This window comes from Giraffa tippelskirchi, chromosome 8, assembly GCF_054371585.1.
Source record: "Giraffa tippelskirchi isolate mGirTip1 chromosome 8, T2T-mGirTip1v1.2.pri, whole genome shotgun sequence".
NCBI classification, from domain to species: domain Eukaryota; kingdom Metazoa; phylum Chordata; class Mammalia; order Artiodactyla; family Giraffidae; genus Giraffa; species Giraffa tippelskirchi.
Genome location: NC_137282.1, coordinates 74,648,123 through 74,661,136, shown reverse-complemented (window position 1 = coordinate 74,661,136; position 13,014 = coordinate 74,648,123). Strand labels below are relative to the sequence as shown.

Genomic DNA, 13,014 nt, shown 5'->3' with positions numbered 1-13,014 from the left:
CTGACACTGTTTCCACTTTTCCCCATCTATTTCCCATGAAGTGATGGGACCAGATGCCATGATCTTAGTTTTCTGAATGTTGAACTTTAAGCCAACATTTTCACTCTCCTCTTTCATTCATCAAGAGGCTCTTTAGTTCTTCTTCACTTTCTGCCATAAGGGTGGTGTCATCTGCATATCTGAGGTTATTTATATTTCTCCCGGCAATCTTGATTCCAGCTTGTGTTTCTTCCAGCCCAGCATTTCTCATGATGCACTCTGCATATAAGTTAAATAAGCAGGGTGACAATATACAGCCTTGACATACTCCTTTTCCTATTTGGAACCAGTCTGTTGTTCCATGTCCAGTTCTAACTGTTGCTTCCTGACCTGCATACAGGTTTCTCAAGAGACAGGTCAGATGGTCTGGTATTCCCATCTCTTTCAGAATTTTCCACAGTTTATTGTGATCCACACAGTCAAAGGCTTTGACATAGTCAATAAAGCAGAAGTAGATGTTTTTCTGGAACTCTCTTGCTTTTTTGATGATCCAGTGGATGTTGGCAATTTGATCTCTGGTTCCTCTGCCTTTTCTAAAACCAGCTTTCACATCTGAAAGTTCACGGTTCACGTATTGTTGAAGCCTGGCTTGGAGAACTTTGAGCATTACTTTACTAGTGTGTGAGATGAGTGCAATTGTGCAGTAGTTTGAGCATTCTTTGGCATTGCCTTTCTTTAATATACTATATTTGTTTTTCTCTTTCTGACTTACTTCACTCTGTAGATTCACCCACCTCACCAGAACTGACTCAAATCCGTTCTTTCTATGGCTGAATGGTACACATGTACCACATCTTCTTTATCCATTCATCTGTTGATGGACATCTGTGTATTGTACATAGTGATGCTATGAAGATCCATTCATAGTATCAACAGCTAATGTCTTGGGTATTTAATACATATGGGACCCTGTAATTTCTGTTCTATGAAGCCAGTTGCTATAAACAGCTACCCTAAGAGATGGCTTTCATCATTGTGTTCAGTTTTAAGATAAGACAGATGTACAGGAAGGAGGACAAGCTACTTGCCAAAGACCACAGAGTCAGAGACAGGTCGGCATCTGAACTCATCACTTTCTGGCATCAAGGTCTGAGTGCCGAAACCTCCATAGGACACCGATTCCCTAAACATCTCAACTTCCTCCCTCAAGAGATTATGTACAACTTTCTTTTTCTTCTTTCAAAAATGAGACTAAGACATATTGAACAGGACATATATTGTTGTAAAGGATTTAAATTCAATGAAGTGCTACCGAGAATGCTGGCAGCTCTAGAGGATTGGAATCAGTAAGATACAGAGATGTAGGTAGAGATGGAGAAATTTATTATAAGAAATTGACTCACATGTTTACGGAGGCTGTGACGCCCTCAGGTCTGTGGTCAGCCAGCTAGATACCCAGGGGCCACAAGGTGTGAATTCCAGTCTGGAGGCTAGCAACCTTAAGACTCAGAAGGAGCTGATGCTCCTGTTCAAGACTGAGGATAGGAAGGAAGCTCAGGTCCCAGTGTGAAAGCCACTGGGCAAGATGTGTTCCATCTTGCTTACAAGATGCTCAGCCTTTCTGACCTCCTCAGGCCTCTGACCTGTTGGACGAAGCCCACCCCCATCAGGGGCAGGCCACCTGCTGTACTCGGTCCACCTGTTCCAGCGTCATCTCACCCAGGAGCTTCCTCACAGACACATTCAGAATAAAGTCAGGTCAAATGTCTGTGCATCCTGTGGCACAGTCAAGCAGACACAGACCTCACCATCACAGGAGGCTCCCGCTTGAGCTGGTATAGCCTGCTCCATGGTGTCTTTCCAGGTTTTGTACTACTTAGGTCTTTGTATATGAACTGACACATTGCAGGCAAAATAAAGTTTTGGTTTTGTTTTATTTTTCATGGAGGTGACCTTAAATATTCTTTTATTCCTTCTGCAAATTAAATGCCACTTGTAAAGTATCTTATTGTAGCAATCATTGTGAAATTTTAATACTAAAATGGTATCTCTTATTATTTAAGCCCTCTGTGGAGGATACATCCATGGAAAGAGTGGAACAGTTCTTTCTCCTGGGTTTCCAGATTTTTATCCAAACTCTCTAAACTGTACGTGGACCATTGAGGTGTCTCATGGAAAGGGTAAGAATATTACAGATTTCAAAATTATAAAATAATTAACTAGATGCAAACATGGGAACAAAAAATATTGATGTGTGAGCAAGTAAGGTAACTAACTTTCTCATATATGTTTTGATTACTAACTGATTTTTAATAAGATTCTAGAAGAAAAATAATCTTTAAATTATTGGTACATTCAAGCAAAAGTTGATTCTTTATTTTATTCTCTATTGATCAGATAACTTGAATTTATGCTTGTGAACATAAGCTTGAAAATCAGTTGCAATGCTAAAGAAAAGAGGCATGCATTATACAAAATGTGAATAACGCTTAAATAAAAGGAGACATAGAATTATCTAACTTCTCATTTCCGTGATAAATCTAAGCCCCATTCTTATACTTGCCATGTGTTCTAAGTCTGATGAGTATTGTTACACATAATGAGTAATTGTATGTTAAGGAGAACCTGGCTTTGAAGGAAAATGAAAAAGAAAAAAAGAATAAGCAAGTTAGGAGTGACCAGGGTTTTGTCATCATAAAAATAAATATTTTTATTAAAAAGATCTCTTCATGGTTACTTATATTAACTATGTATAGGAATTCAGAAATAATACTTTGTGAGTATAGCTACTAGGGCATCATATGCCCAAAGGGCCGCATGAAACTAGGATTTCATAACTCTCTTCCCTCACTTGTATAAGTTTTTATATTAAACCTCCAAGCCTGACGTTTCTAAAGGACATGTTTACTATCAATGGGACAGAGGTCTGGTCCTTGTCTCCTTAGTCACAAATGCTTGCCCTGAGGGTCTGTGCACAGCCCATTGAACCCTCCTGCCAAGTTTAGTCATGTATTGATGTTGGAACCTGCATCCATAGCTCTCTGTGTATCCTTGTGTCTAATCTGTAACTGTATCTGTACCTATATACGCTGAAACATTGGGTTTTGCTGTTTATTCCTTCTTCTCTCTTTTATTCCTTCTTCTCTCTTTTATTCCTAAAGCCACTCTCTATCTATTCTCTGTACTTTACTTTCAAAGTTCATAATTCAGATTGCATTTTAAGATTATATTTTGATTCAAGACTTTGATGCTCAGAAGGAATTCTTTCCCCAATTTTTGATTTTATCAATACCCGCTTTACTCCCCTCTCTGCCCTTTCTCTCTCTGTCTCTCTCCATCTCTCTCTCGCTGACTCCATCTCTCTCTCTGTCTCTGTCTGTCTCCCTCTCACCATCTCTCTCTCTGTCTCTCTCTGTCTGTGTCTCTCTCTGTCTCCCCCTCACCGACTCCATCTCTGTGTGTCTCTCTGTCTCCCTCTCACTGTCTCTCTCTCTCTGTCTCCCCATCACTGAGTCCGTCTCTCTCTATCCCTCTCCATCTCCCCCTCACCGACTCCGTCTCTGTCTCTCAGGAGTGCAGATGATCTTCCACACCTTCCACCTGGAGAGCTCCCACGACTACCTGCTGATCACGGAGGACGGGAGCTTCTCGGAGCCTGTGGCCAGGCTCACGGGCTCGGTGCTGCCTCACACCATCAAGGCGGGTCTGTTTGGCAACTTCACAGCCCAGCTGCGGTTCATATCAGACTTTTCCATTTCCTATGAGGGCTTCAACATCACGTTTTCAGGTACGCTGGGGACTTATCTTCTCTGGCAGTAATTGTACCATTGGGTGAGCAAGTGTGTGTGTGTGTTTACAGGTAAACGGCTGGCCAGTGGGAAGATCCAGCTGGTGTGGAGGAGCAGCTGAGAGTGAAGGGCCGCTGCCTGGCAGCCCCAAGACATTGTTTGCCTCACATCAATTGTAAATTCGCATCCCCCCAGATTTCCTAATATCACTACCTTCTCAGTCTCTTGTCATCAGTGCTACCAAAACCTCTGAGGACACTGTCCTTACTGGGGAACGTACTCAGAATTCACTGTGGTCTGATTGTTTTGGGTCCTGCCTTCCAGGAGACGCCAGTACTTGTGATGAGAGCCACCTTTAGGATGAATAAAAGGTGACCGTGCAAATCGAGGATGAGCTTCTTGTTGACCTGAATGCCGTCATTAAAGCAACAAAAGCATACTCCAAAATTAGGAAACATTTTCACCTTTATTATAAAATATAGATAATGCGTGTGAGAGGTTTATGTAGTTTTAGCCACTGTCTGTATGTGTTAAATTGCTAAGAATGATATTAATATATTTTTACAGGTGAGAAAAACCAGTACAGACAGTTCACTGGTCAAACTTGTGGGGGATAATTTTAATCACATAAACAAACAGTGTTCGACAAGAATCAGCATCAGATGTCCCACTGGGTCTTAGACATACCGCAGCTGGCAGAGGCATCACTGCTCTGAGATGACTGACTGGTGTAAACAACTGTATTAATTTCCATTTGTGTATCTGATGCTTAGGCAAAGAAAGTGGTTTCCCACATCACGTTTAATTGCCCAGAGCTAAAGTAGTTTTCATAAGGTGGTTTCTGAGTCCTGTAATTACAAGTACTTTCTTCTATTTTTATTGTTCCAGTTAATTCCCTAGTAACTTTCAATGACACTCATCAGGTTCTTTGCTAAAATATCTGAGTATTTATGTTATCTCCTGTTCTGAGGCTAAAACTCTTTGTAGAAGTATTTCCTTGTTCCTCCTTCACATCAAGACAGGTCCAGTCCGGGATCTTACACATAATAGGAATTAGTTAAGTTGTCAATAAACACCTACTAAATACCGCATGATCATTAAAATATATAAAATGAAATACTGTCTGTTTTAGCTTTATTGAAACATGATTTTCAAATTGAAATATTGTTTAAAAAAAGACTTCTTAGGGATTTTAAGATGCTCTGAATCATTTTATACTCCCTGTAATTATGACCAATTGCCATTTATCTTAATCCGACTTTGTTGATTTTTCCTGTTATTTCACTGCATTAATGGAGCTTGCCAGACAGGCTCAGACTCCTTGTTATCTTCGAAATTTGATGCAATCAATGGTAATCATGAAATTGGCCACTTTCTATATCAAAGACTTAAATCTTCCTAATGCTAATACCTAAATCCATCTCCCTGTGTGTTCTCCCGGGGTGGATCTCAATTAGTATCACTGCGAGACATCACTCCACTGTCTTCCTCCTTTCATCGTGATCCAAAATGAATTTAAGCAGAATACTCCAAAGACAGAAATTGGCAGTGGTGCCAGTCTGTGGATCTGTGCTGTAGATGTTTCTCAGGAGTCTGTGCAACCTCTATCCATTCTGCACCATCTCTTTCTTCGTTCCATCACTTCCCACACACAGCTACAAGTGACACAGCTACAAGGAGGCTTTTGACTCCAGGAGTCAGAGGACAGGTATAAAGTTGGCTGTTTCCTTCCATAAACTCCCTCAACAACAAAGCAAAGGAACAACAGGAACGGCAACACACACTCTCCTGTGTCTTTGTAGCTACTGGGGGCAGTTTTAAAGTGGTTTCAAATTTTAAGACCAAAGTGGCAATGCGTCTTGAGCATATGTAACGATTCATTTGCACACAACCCATAGAAAGCCGTCTATAAGACTTGCACAAGGAGTCCTGTTTGTCTATACTGTATCACATATGCACACTCAGTCCATCAGGCTAAGAACAAAATACACTGAAACCAGGCTGTGAATGATTTCCAGTGACAGTAACACAATGGAGTTCATTTTTTCTGCCCAAAGAGGTAACAACTTTATTGTGCAAATGAAGCATTTGCCCTTCTGAGGATTTTTCAGATATTTGTACCAAATCAGTATGCTCTTATATTTGGACTTTTTTTTTTCCTTGTTAGTCTGGTTTGTTTCTGTCTTTTTTAGAAAGTTTATTGAAGTGACTTCTCAGGAGGCTCAGTGAGTAAAGAATCCATCTGCCAATGCAGGAGAGACAAGAGACATGAGTTTGATCCCTGAGTTGTAAAGATCTCCTGAAGAAGGGAATGTCTACCTGTGCCAGTATTCTTGCTGGAGAATCCCATGGAGAGGAGAGCCTGGTGGGCTACTGTCCATGGGGTCACAAAGGGCAGACACGCCTGAGCGCACACGCAGGAACAGACATTAAACGATCATTTGTCAATTGCGTCTCCCAGTCAGTGTCCCTGCGGATAATGAAGGGATATTTGGACAGAAGAGCTCATTAGTCCAGAATGTTTAGGTCATGCTGTCCACCTTCCCGGCTCCATCTGCTCTACCTTAAGCGTCCATTTCTGACCATTCTCTGTGTCCACTTACTATTCCAACCTCCCTTCGCCATGCCTCCTATGATTCTGCCTTCTGAATGACAACTTTCTGTGAGTTCACATAATTTCCTGGTCATTCTCTTCAAAAGATGAGAATCTGAGCAGCTCAGTGCCTTTACAGATGTGGTGTCCTCTTCATTCAAAGCCTTTCTTCATCCTTCAGGCCAACTCCTCCCTCCAGAGGTCCAGTACTATGTGTTCTTTTTCCTAGGAAGTCTGCCATTCTGTTTTGGTATGACAAATAAATATTTATTGGGTTGAATTAAATGATATTACTTTTCCCCTTGCTGGGGCATATTAAAAATAAGTCAAATTAATGATCATATTTCCAGAGTGACCAGAGTAGTTTGAATATGTTATAGATCCAGAATAGAGTTTTTACTTAAATGAAAAACAGAGCCAAGACCATGTAGCAAGTGTGGCACTCACACGTTGACCAGTAAGTTGTGTGAGACAAGGGAAAAAGGGGAAAAGAGATTTCTTCTTATGAGGTCAGGATGCCAGTGATGAAACTTGTGGGTGATGGGAATAGAAAAGATGAATTAAAATTGAGAAATACTGGGGGAATGATAGTTGAATTTACTGTGTTCATTGAAAATACAGAATCCACAGTTGAGAGAGCTGGAAACTGGAAAGAGAGGCAATGTGTTTTCAGAAGAACCAGCACACTTTCCCCACCACCTTAGGAAAACCTGTCTTTTGTCTCCCCTTCGTTGCAATAATGCTCATTCTTTAACTGTCACTTTAACTTCTTTGAAACTCTTTCTGTCATTCAAATCCCTGATGGTGGTCACCATTTGACCCTATCTGACTTAGCACTGGGCATTAGACACTAAACAAAAAAGCAAGAAGGAGAAAAATGGACTGAAGGATGGACCTTGAGACCAATGACAGTGCAGATGCAACTGTCCTGTTATAATTGAGGCTTGAAAGAATTGACACCATAGAATGAAACAAATATAAAATGTTATTAGTAGTGGTATTTTTTGCATTTAATCCCCAAATGCAGCAAAACACCAGACATTAATCTTTTTTTTTTTCTTGATTACTAAATTAGCACCTTCTTCCTGAGTACTCTGCAGAAATTTCCAGCAGTTTCCAGAACATTTTCTATTGCATTTCAATAGAACATGGCTTGTAAATTGAAAGAGACAGGTTACAGTTTTGCTGTTTCATACTGAGATGTATTTTAGGGGTGGAATTGGTTATGATGAATTTTCCACCAGCAGAACCTTGTGATGTTGCTTTTAGTTTCTGCTCCACTGGGTCTTATTTCTCCAAATCACCTCTAAGAAGAGGACAGTAACTGATTTCAGCAATTAGATGTGTCACGAAAATAAATCCACACTGTTAAAGTGGCAGGTCTAAATGGATCAGGTTATTATAATGTTATACATCTATTTTTTTTTTAATATTTATTTATTTGCCTGAACTGGGTCTTATTTGCAGCATGCAAACTCTTAGCTGTAGCACGTGAGATCTAGTTCCCTGACCTGGGATGGAACCTGGGCCCCCTGCTTTGGGAGGACAAAGTCTCAGCCACTGGACCACCAGGGCCGTCCCCACATCTACTTTTTTAAATACTAAAATTTATTCCATTTGTCATGCTCAAACCCATAGTACAAAGAACAACAATCCGTGTGACAGTTACAACAGAGTCTGAGGAAAAAAATATGTCTAGTGGTTTATTTTTTAAAAAATAATAGCAGCCTTTGATTCTTGCTAAGTGATGTTTGAGTGTTTACACAGGTTCCCACCAGTGTGCTCTGTCCCTCCCTGTCTCAGAGTACGACCTCGAGCCGTGCGATGACCCTGGCGTCCCTGCCTTCAGCAGAAGAATCGGCTTTCGCTTCGGAGTCGGGGACGCCCTGACCTTCTCCTGCTTCCCGGGTTACCGCTTAGAAGGTGCTACCAAGCTCACGTGCCTGGGTGGGGGCCGCCGTGTGTGGAGTGCACCCCTGCCAAGGTGTGTGGGTAGGTGGTCACACGCTTTCATTTCATTCATCCAGGGGACAGGGCGTGGTGCAATCAGCGCACAGGGCAGCCCCCTGGGCCAGGGAGGGGTGAGGGCCCCCCCGCCGGGCTGGACAGAGGCCACTCCACTTCCCAGGGCAGGAGGAACCCTCTGGGCTGTGGTTACCGCAGTGACCAAGCCAGCCCCTTTCAGCTCTAAACCCTCATGCCTGAACGGGGGTGAAACTAAAGCCTGTGTCAAGCATAGTGATGAAGGAAGAATATATATATAAACATATATACTGTGTACCTGGGGCAAAAGAAAAAGCAAAAGCTAGAAGGCAGGCTGTATTACCACAGCCTTTGACAATTCTGTTGCTTAAAAGCAGTGAGCATCTCTTGGTGACAATTTAAAGTACTGGTTTTGTTATTTCTTTACCCTCTGATTAGAGGACTGTGCATACTCCTGCAAAGTAGGCGTGCTAGCAATTGTAATGCCGAATTAGCTTTCTCCCTATGTTGTTGAGGAATTCAAGCAGTCATTCTGTAGAGCTGTATGAATCTTTATTTAGGTGCTTGGAAAGAGGCACTGTGCTGAGACTGTGGACTCTGGATGCCCGTTCCGCGGGATATATTTGCCGTTAGCCTGAGCCTGTGCTGCTGTGAAGAGTTCAGCAGAGAATCGATCTGGCGGCTCAGAGTTGAAACATGGATGCTTGGCCGAAGGTCTGGCCAGCCTAGTCATTAGCTCCAGGAGCAGTGTCTAGTGCCTGCCCTCTGCAATGCTGTTCAGCATGAGAAGGGCTTGCAGTGTATCCTTTAAAGCTACCAAGCATGGCTAATGTCACAGCATTATGGCTTCTGTCTACTGAGGACCCTCGGACTCCTTAACTGTGAGCCTTCTGAGTTTTTAAGGAGCCCCTGGTACCCTCCACGCGCCTCTTACCAGCTGATAAACTAGAGCCTGGTGGGCAAGTTATGAAACTGAAATTTCATAACCCATAAAAATGCTGTATTGTTAACTTAGTAAACCATGCTTTTTCCAAAGCACAGAATCTCTTAAATTATTTAGAAATATTATGTGATTCAAAGGTAATACTGTCTTTTTGTGTTTCAATGTGGCATAGACAGTAGGGTAGTGAGGACTTTAATATAAAAAATTAGACTAATGAACATGAAGTATATCATCTCTGCTTCCTGCCGGGATGCATATCTGACCTTTCTATGATCTGACTTTCTCCTAAAACAGTAGTTCTCACTTTTTTTTAGTTATGGATTTTATTTGAGAATTGGATGCCAATTTTGAACATGGCCTAAAGAAAAAAGGAATACTTTCTAAGAAAATAATTTTCTAGATGATCCTAAATGTTCCCAGAGTTGCCTAGAATCCATGTACCCAAAATTAGAAATTACTGAACAAGATAATTAAAATTTGGAGAAAAAAGCTCCCAACGCAATGAAGCTGAAGCTTTATTTCCCATAAGTAACATTGTCTATCGATTTTAATATTCTATTTGCATTTATTCTATTTTATCTAGATTCTTTCTTGTTATCTGGGTTTTTTACATTGTTGCCTTAAATATAAAATGAGGAGCAATGGGGGTTGAAATAATAGTTAATATTTCTAGACCAGCACAGCTCTGAACTCTTTGCATGTGTCAAACCCATTCTATAGATGGGAACACTAAGAACCTAAGACCTTTGCCCACTGGCACAGTCAGCAAGATTCCAGCACTAGGCCTTTCACCCCAGCACTGAGACAGCCCAGTGCCCTGGGCTGAGGTTGTTCTATATTTCTCCTCTTGTATTTTACCAGCTGCTCCCCAAACTTCCTTCCAGCCCATCTGGCCACGAGAGACCTTTGAATAACCATGTTATTGTTCAGTCGCTAAGTCCTGTCTGACTCTTGTGACCGCATGAAGCACTACAGCACACCAGGCTTTCCTGTTCTTCAGTATCTCCTGGACTTTGCTCAAAATTGTGTTCATTGAGTCGATAATGCCATCCAACCATCTCAACCTCTGTGGCCCGCTTCTTCTCCTGCCCTCAATCTTTTCCAGTATCAGGGTCTTTTCCAATAAGCCAGCTCTTTGCATCAGGTTGGCAAAGTTTTGGAGCTTCAGCTTTATCAGAAGTCCTTCCAATGAATCTTCAAGGTTGATTTCCTTTACGATTGACTGGTCTGATCTTGCTCTCCAAAGGGACTCTCAAGAATCTTAAGCATCACAGCTTCAAAGTATCCATTCTTTGGCACTTAGCCTTCTTTATGGTCCAACTCTCACATCCATACATGATTACTGGAAAAACAATAGCTTTGACTATGCAAACCTCTGTCAGCAAAGTGATGTCTCTGGTTTTTAATATGCTGTCTAGGTTTGACATAGCTTTTCTTTCAAAGAGCAAGTGCATTTTAATTTCCTGGCTGTGGTCACCATCCGCAGTGATTTTGGAGCCCAAGAAAATAAAATCTGTCACTGTTTCCACTTTCTCTCCATCTATTTGCCATGAAGTGATGGGACCAGATGCCATGATCTTAGTTTTTTGAATGCTGAGTTTTAATCCAGCTTCCAGCTTTTTCACTTTACTCTTTCACCTTCATCAAGAGGCTCTTTAGTTCCTCTTCAATTTTTGCCTTTAGAGTAATATCATCTGCATATATGAGGTTATTGATATTTCTCCTGGCTATCTTGATTCCAGCTTGTGCTTCATCCAGCCTGGCATTTCACTGGATATACTCTGTATATAAGTTAAATAAACAGGGTAATGATATACAGCCTTGTTGTATTCCTTTCCCAATTTTGAACCAGTCTGTTGTTCCATGTCTGGTTCTAACTGTTGCTTCTTGTTCTGCATACAGGTTTCTCAGGAAGCAGGTAAGGTGGTCTGGTATTACCATCTCTTTAAGAATTTTCCACAGTTTATTGTGATCCACACAAAGGCTTTAGCATAGTCAATGAAGCAGATTTTTTTTTAATCCCCTTACTTTTTCTATGATCCAGCAAATGTTAGCAATTTGATCTCTGGTTTGTCTGCCTTTTCTAAACCCAGTTTGTACATCTGGAAGTTCTAAGTTCATGTACTGCTGAAGTCTATCTTGAAGGATTTTGAGCATTACCTTGCTAGCATATGAAATGAGTGCAGTTGTACGGTAGTTTGAACATTATCTGGCATCGCCTTTCTTTGGGATTGGAGTGAAAACTGATGTTTTCCAGTCTCATGGCCACTGCTGAGTTTTTCAAATTTGCTGACATACTGAGTGCAGCACTTTAACAGCATCATCTTTTAGGAATTGAAATAGCTGAAATTCCATCAACTCTACTAACTTTGTTTGTAGTAATGCTTACTAAGTCTCAATTGACTTCACATTCCAGAATGTCTGATTCTAGGTGAGTGACCACACCATTGTGGTTATCCAGGTCATTAAGACATTTTGTGTATAGTTCTTCTGTGTATTCTTGCCACCTCTTCTTAATATCTTCTGCTTCTATTAGGTCCTTACAATTTCTGTCCTAAAGGACACAGTAAACTGTGCCCTTCTTTGCATGAAATGTTCCCTTGATAGCTACAGTTTTCTTGCAGAGATCTCTAGCCTTTCCCATTTTGTTGTTTCCCTGTATTTCTTTGCATTGTTGACTTAAGACGGCTTACTTATATCTTCTTGCTATTCTCTGGAACTCTGCATTTAGTTGGGTATATCTTTCTCTTTCTCCTTTGCCTTTTGCTTCTTCTCTTTTCTCAGTTATTTGTAAGGTCTCCTCAGACAACCATTTTGCCTTCTTGTATTTCTTTTTCTTTGGGGTGGCTTTGGTCACTGCCTCCTCTATAATGTCACAGACCTCTTTCCATAGTTCTTTAGGCACTCTGTCTACCATATCTCAGAGAAGGCAATGGCACCCCACTCCAGTACTCTTGCCTGGAAAATCCCATGGACGGAGGAGCCTGGTGGGCTGCAGTCCATGGGGTCACAAACAGCCGAACACGACTGAGCGACTTCACTTTCACTTTTCACTTTCATGCATTGGAGAAGGAAATGGCAACCCACTCTGGTGTTCTTGCCTGGAGAATCCCAGGGACGGGGGAGCCCGGTGGGCTGCTGTCTATGGGGTCACACAGAGTCGGACACGACTGAAGTGACTTAGCAGCAGCAGTAGCTACCATATCTAACCCCTTGAATCTATTTGTCACTTCTACTGTATAATCATAAGGAATGTTATTAAGATCATACCTGAATGGCCTAGTGGTTTTCCCTACTTTCTTCAATTTAAGCCTGAATTTTAAGCAATAAGAAGTTCATGATCTGAGCTACAGTCAGTTCCAGGTCTTGGTTTTGCTGACTGTATAGAACTTCTCCATCTTTGGCTGCAAAGAACAGAGTCAATCTGACTAACCAGATTTCCAAGGGCATTAAAACCCACCAGGTGACCCACGTGGCAGCTGGGAGTTCTCCTGCCTCCATTTCCCCCATTCTCCACATCCAAATAGTGGTAGTTCTAAAGATTCTGCTTCCCCCAGGGCTCCTCTCTGGCTGGCCTTGAGAAGCCTTCACCTTCACCTCCTGAAGACGCCCCCTGCCTTCAGGACTGCCCCCTGGGGGCTGCAGCTCCAGAGTGATCTGTCTGAATTCAGAGCCTCCCCCACCTGTCCCTTAACAGAACCTTGGGGCAGCGTCCAGGAGGGTCAGTG

General features: G+C 41.8%; 1 protein-coding gene across 1 annotated transcript in view; it reads left to right on the top strand.

Annotated features, from left to right (window-relative positions):
- CSMD1 (CUB and Sushi multiple domains 1) overlaps window positions 1-13,014 on the top strand; it is a 1,578,457-nt gene that overhangs the window by 1,223,217 nt on the left and 342,226 nt on the right. The window contains exons 18-20 of the mRNA XM_081517452.1: window positions 2,043-2,159; window positions 3,551-3,766; window positions 8,164-8,352. Coding sequence (XP_081373578.1) covers window positions 2,043-2,159; window positions 3,551-3,766; window positions 8,164-8,352 — 522 coding nt within the window. The remainder of the gene's footprint in view (window positions 1-2,042; window positions 2,160-3,550; window positions 3,767-8,163; window positions 8,353-13,014) is intronic.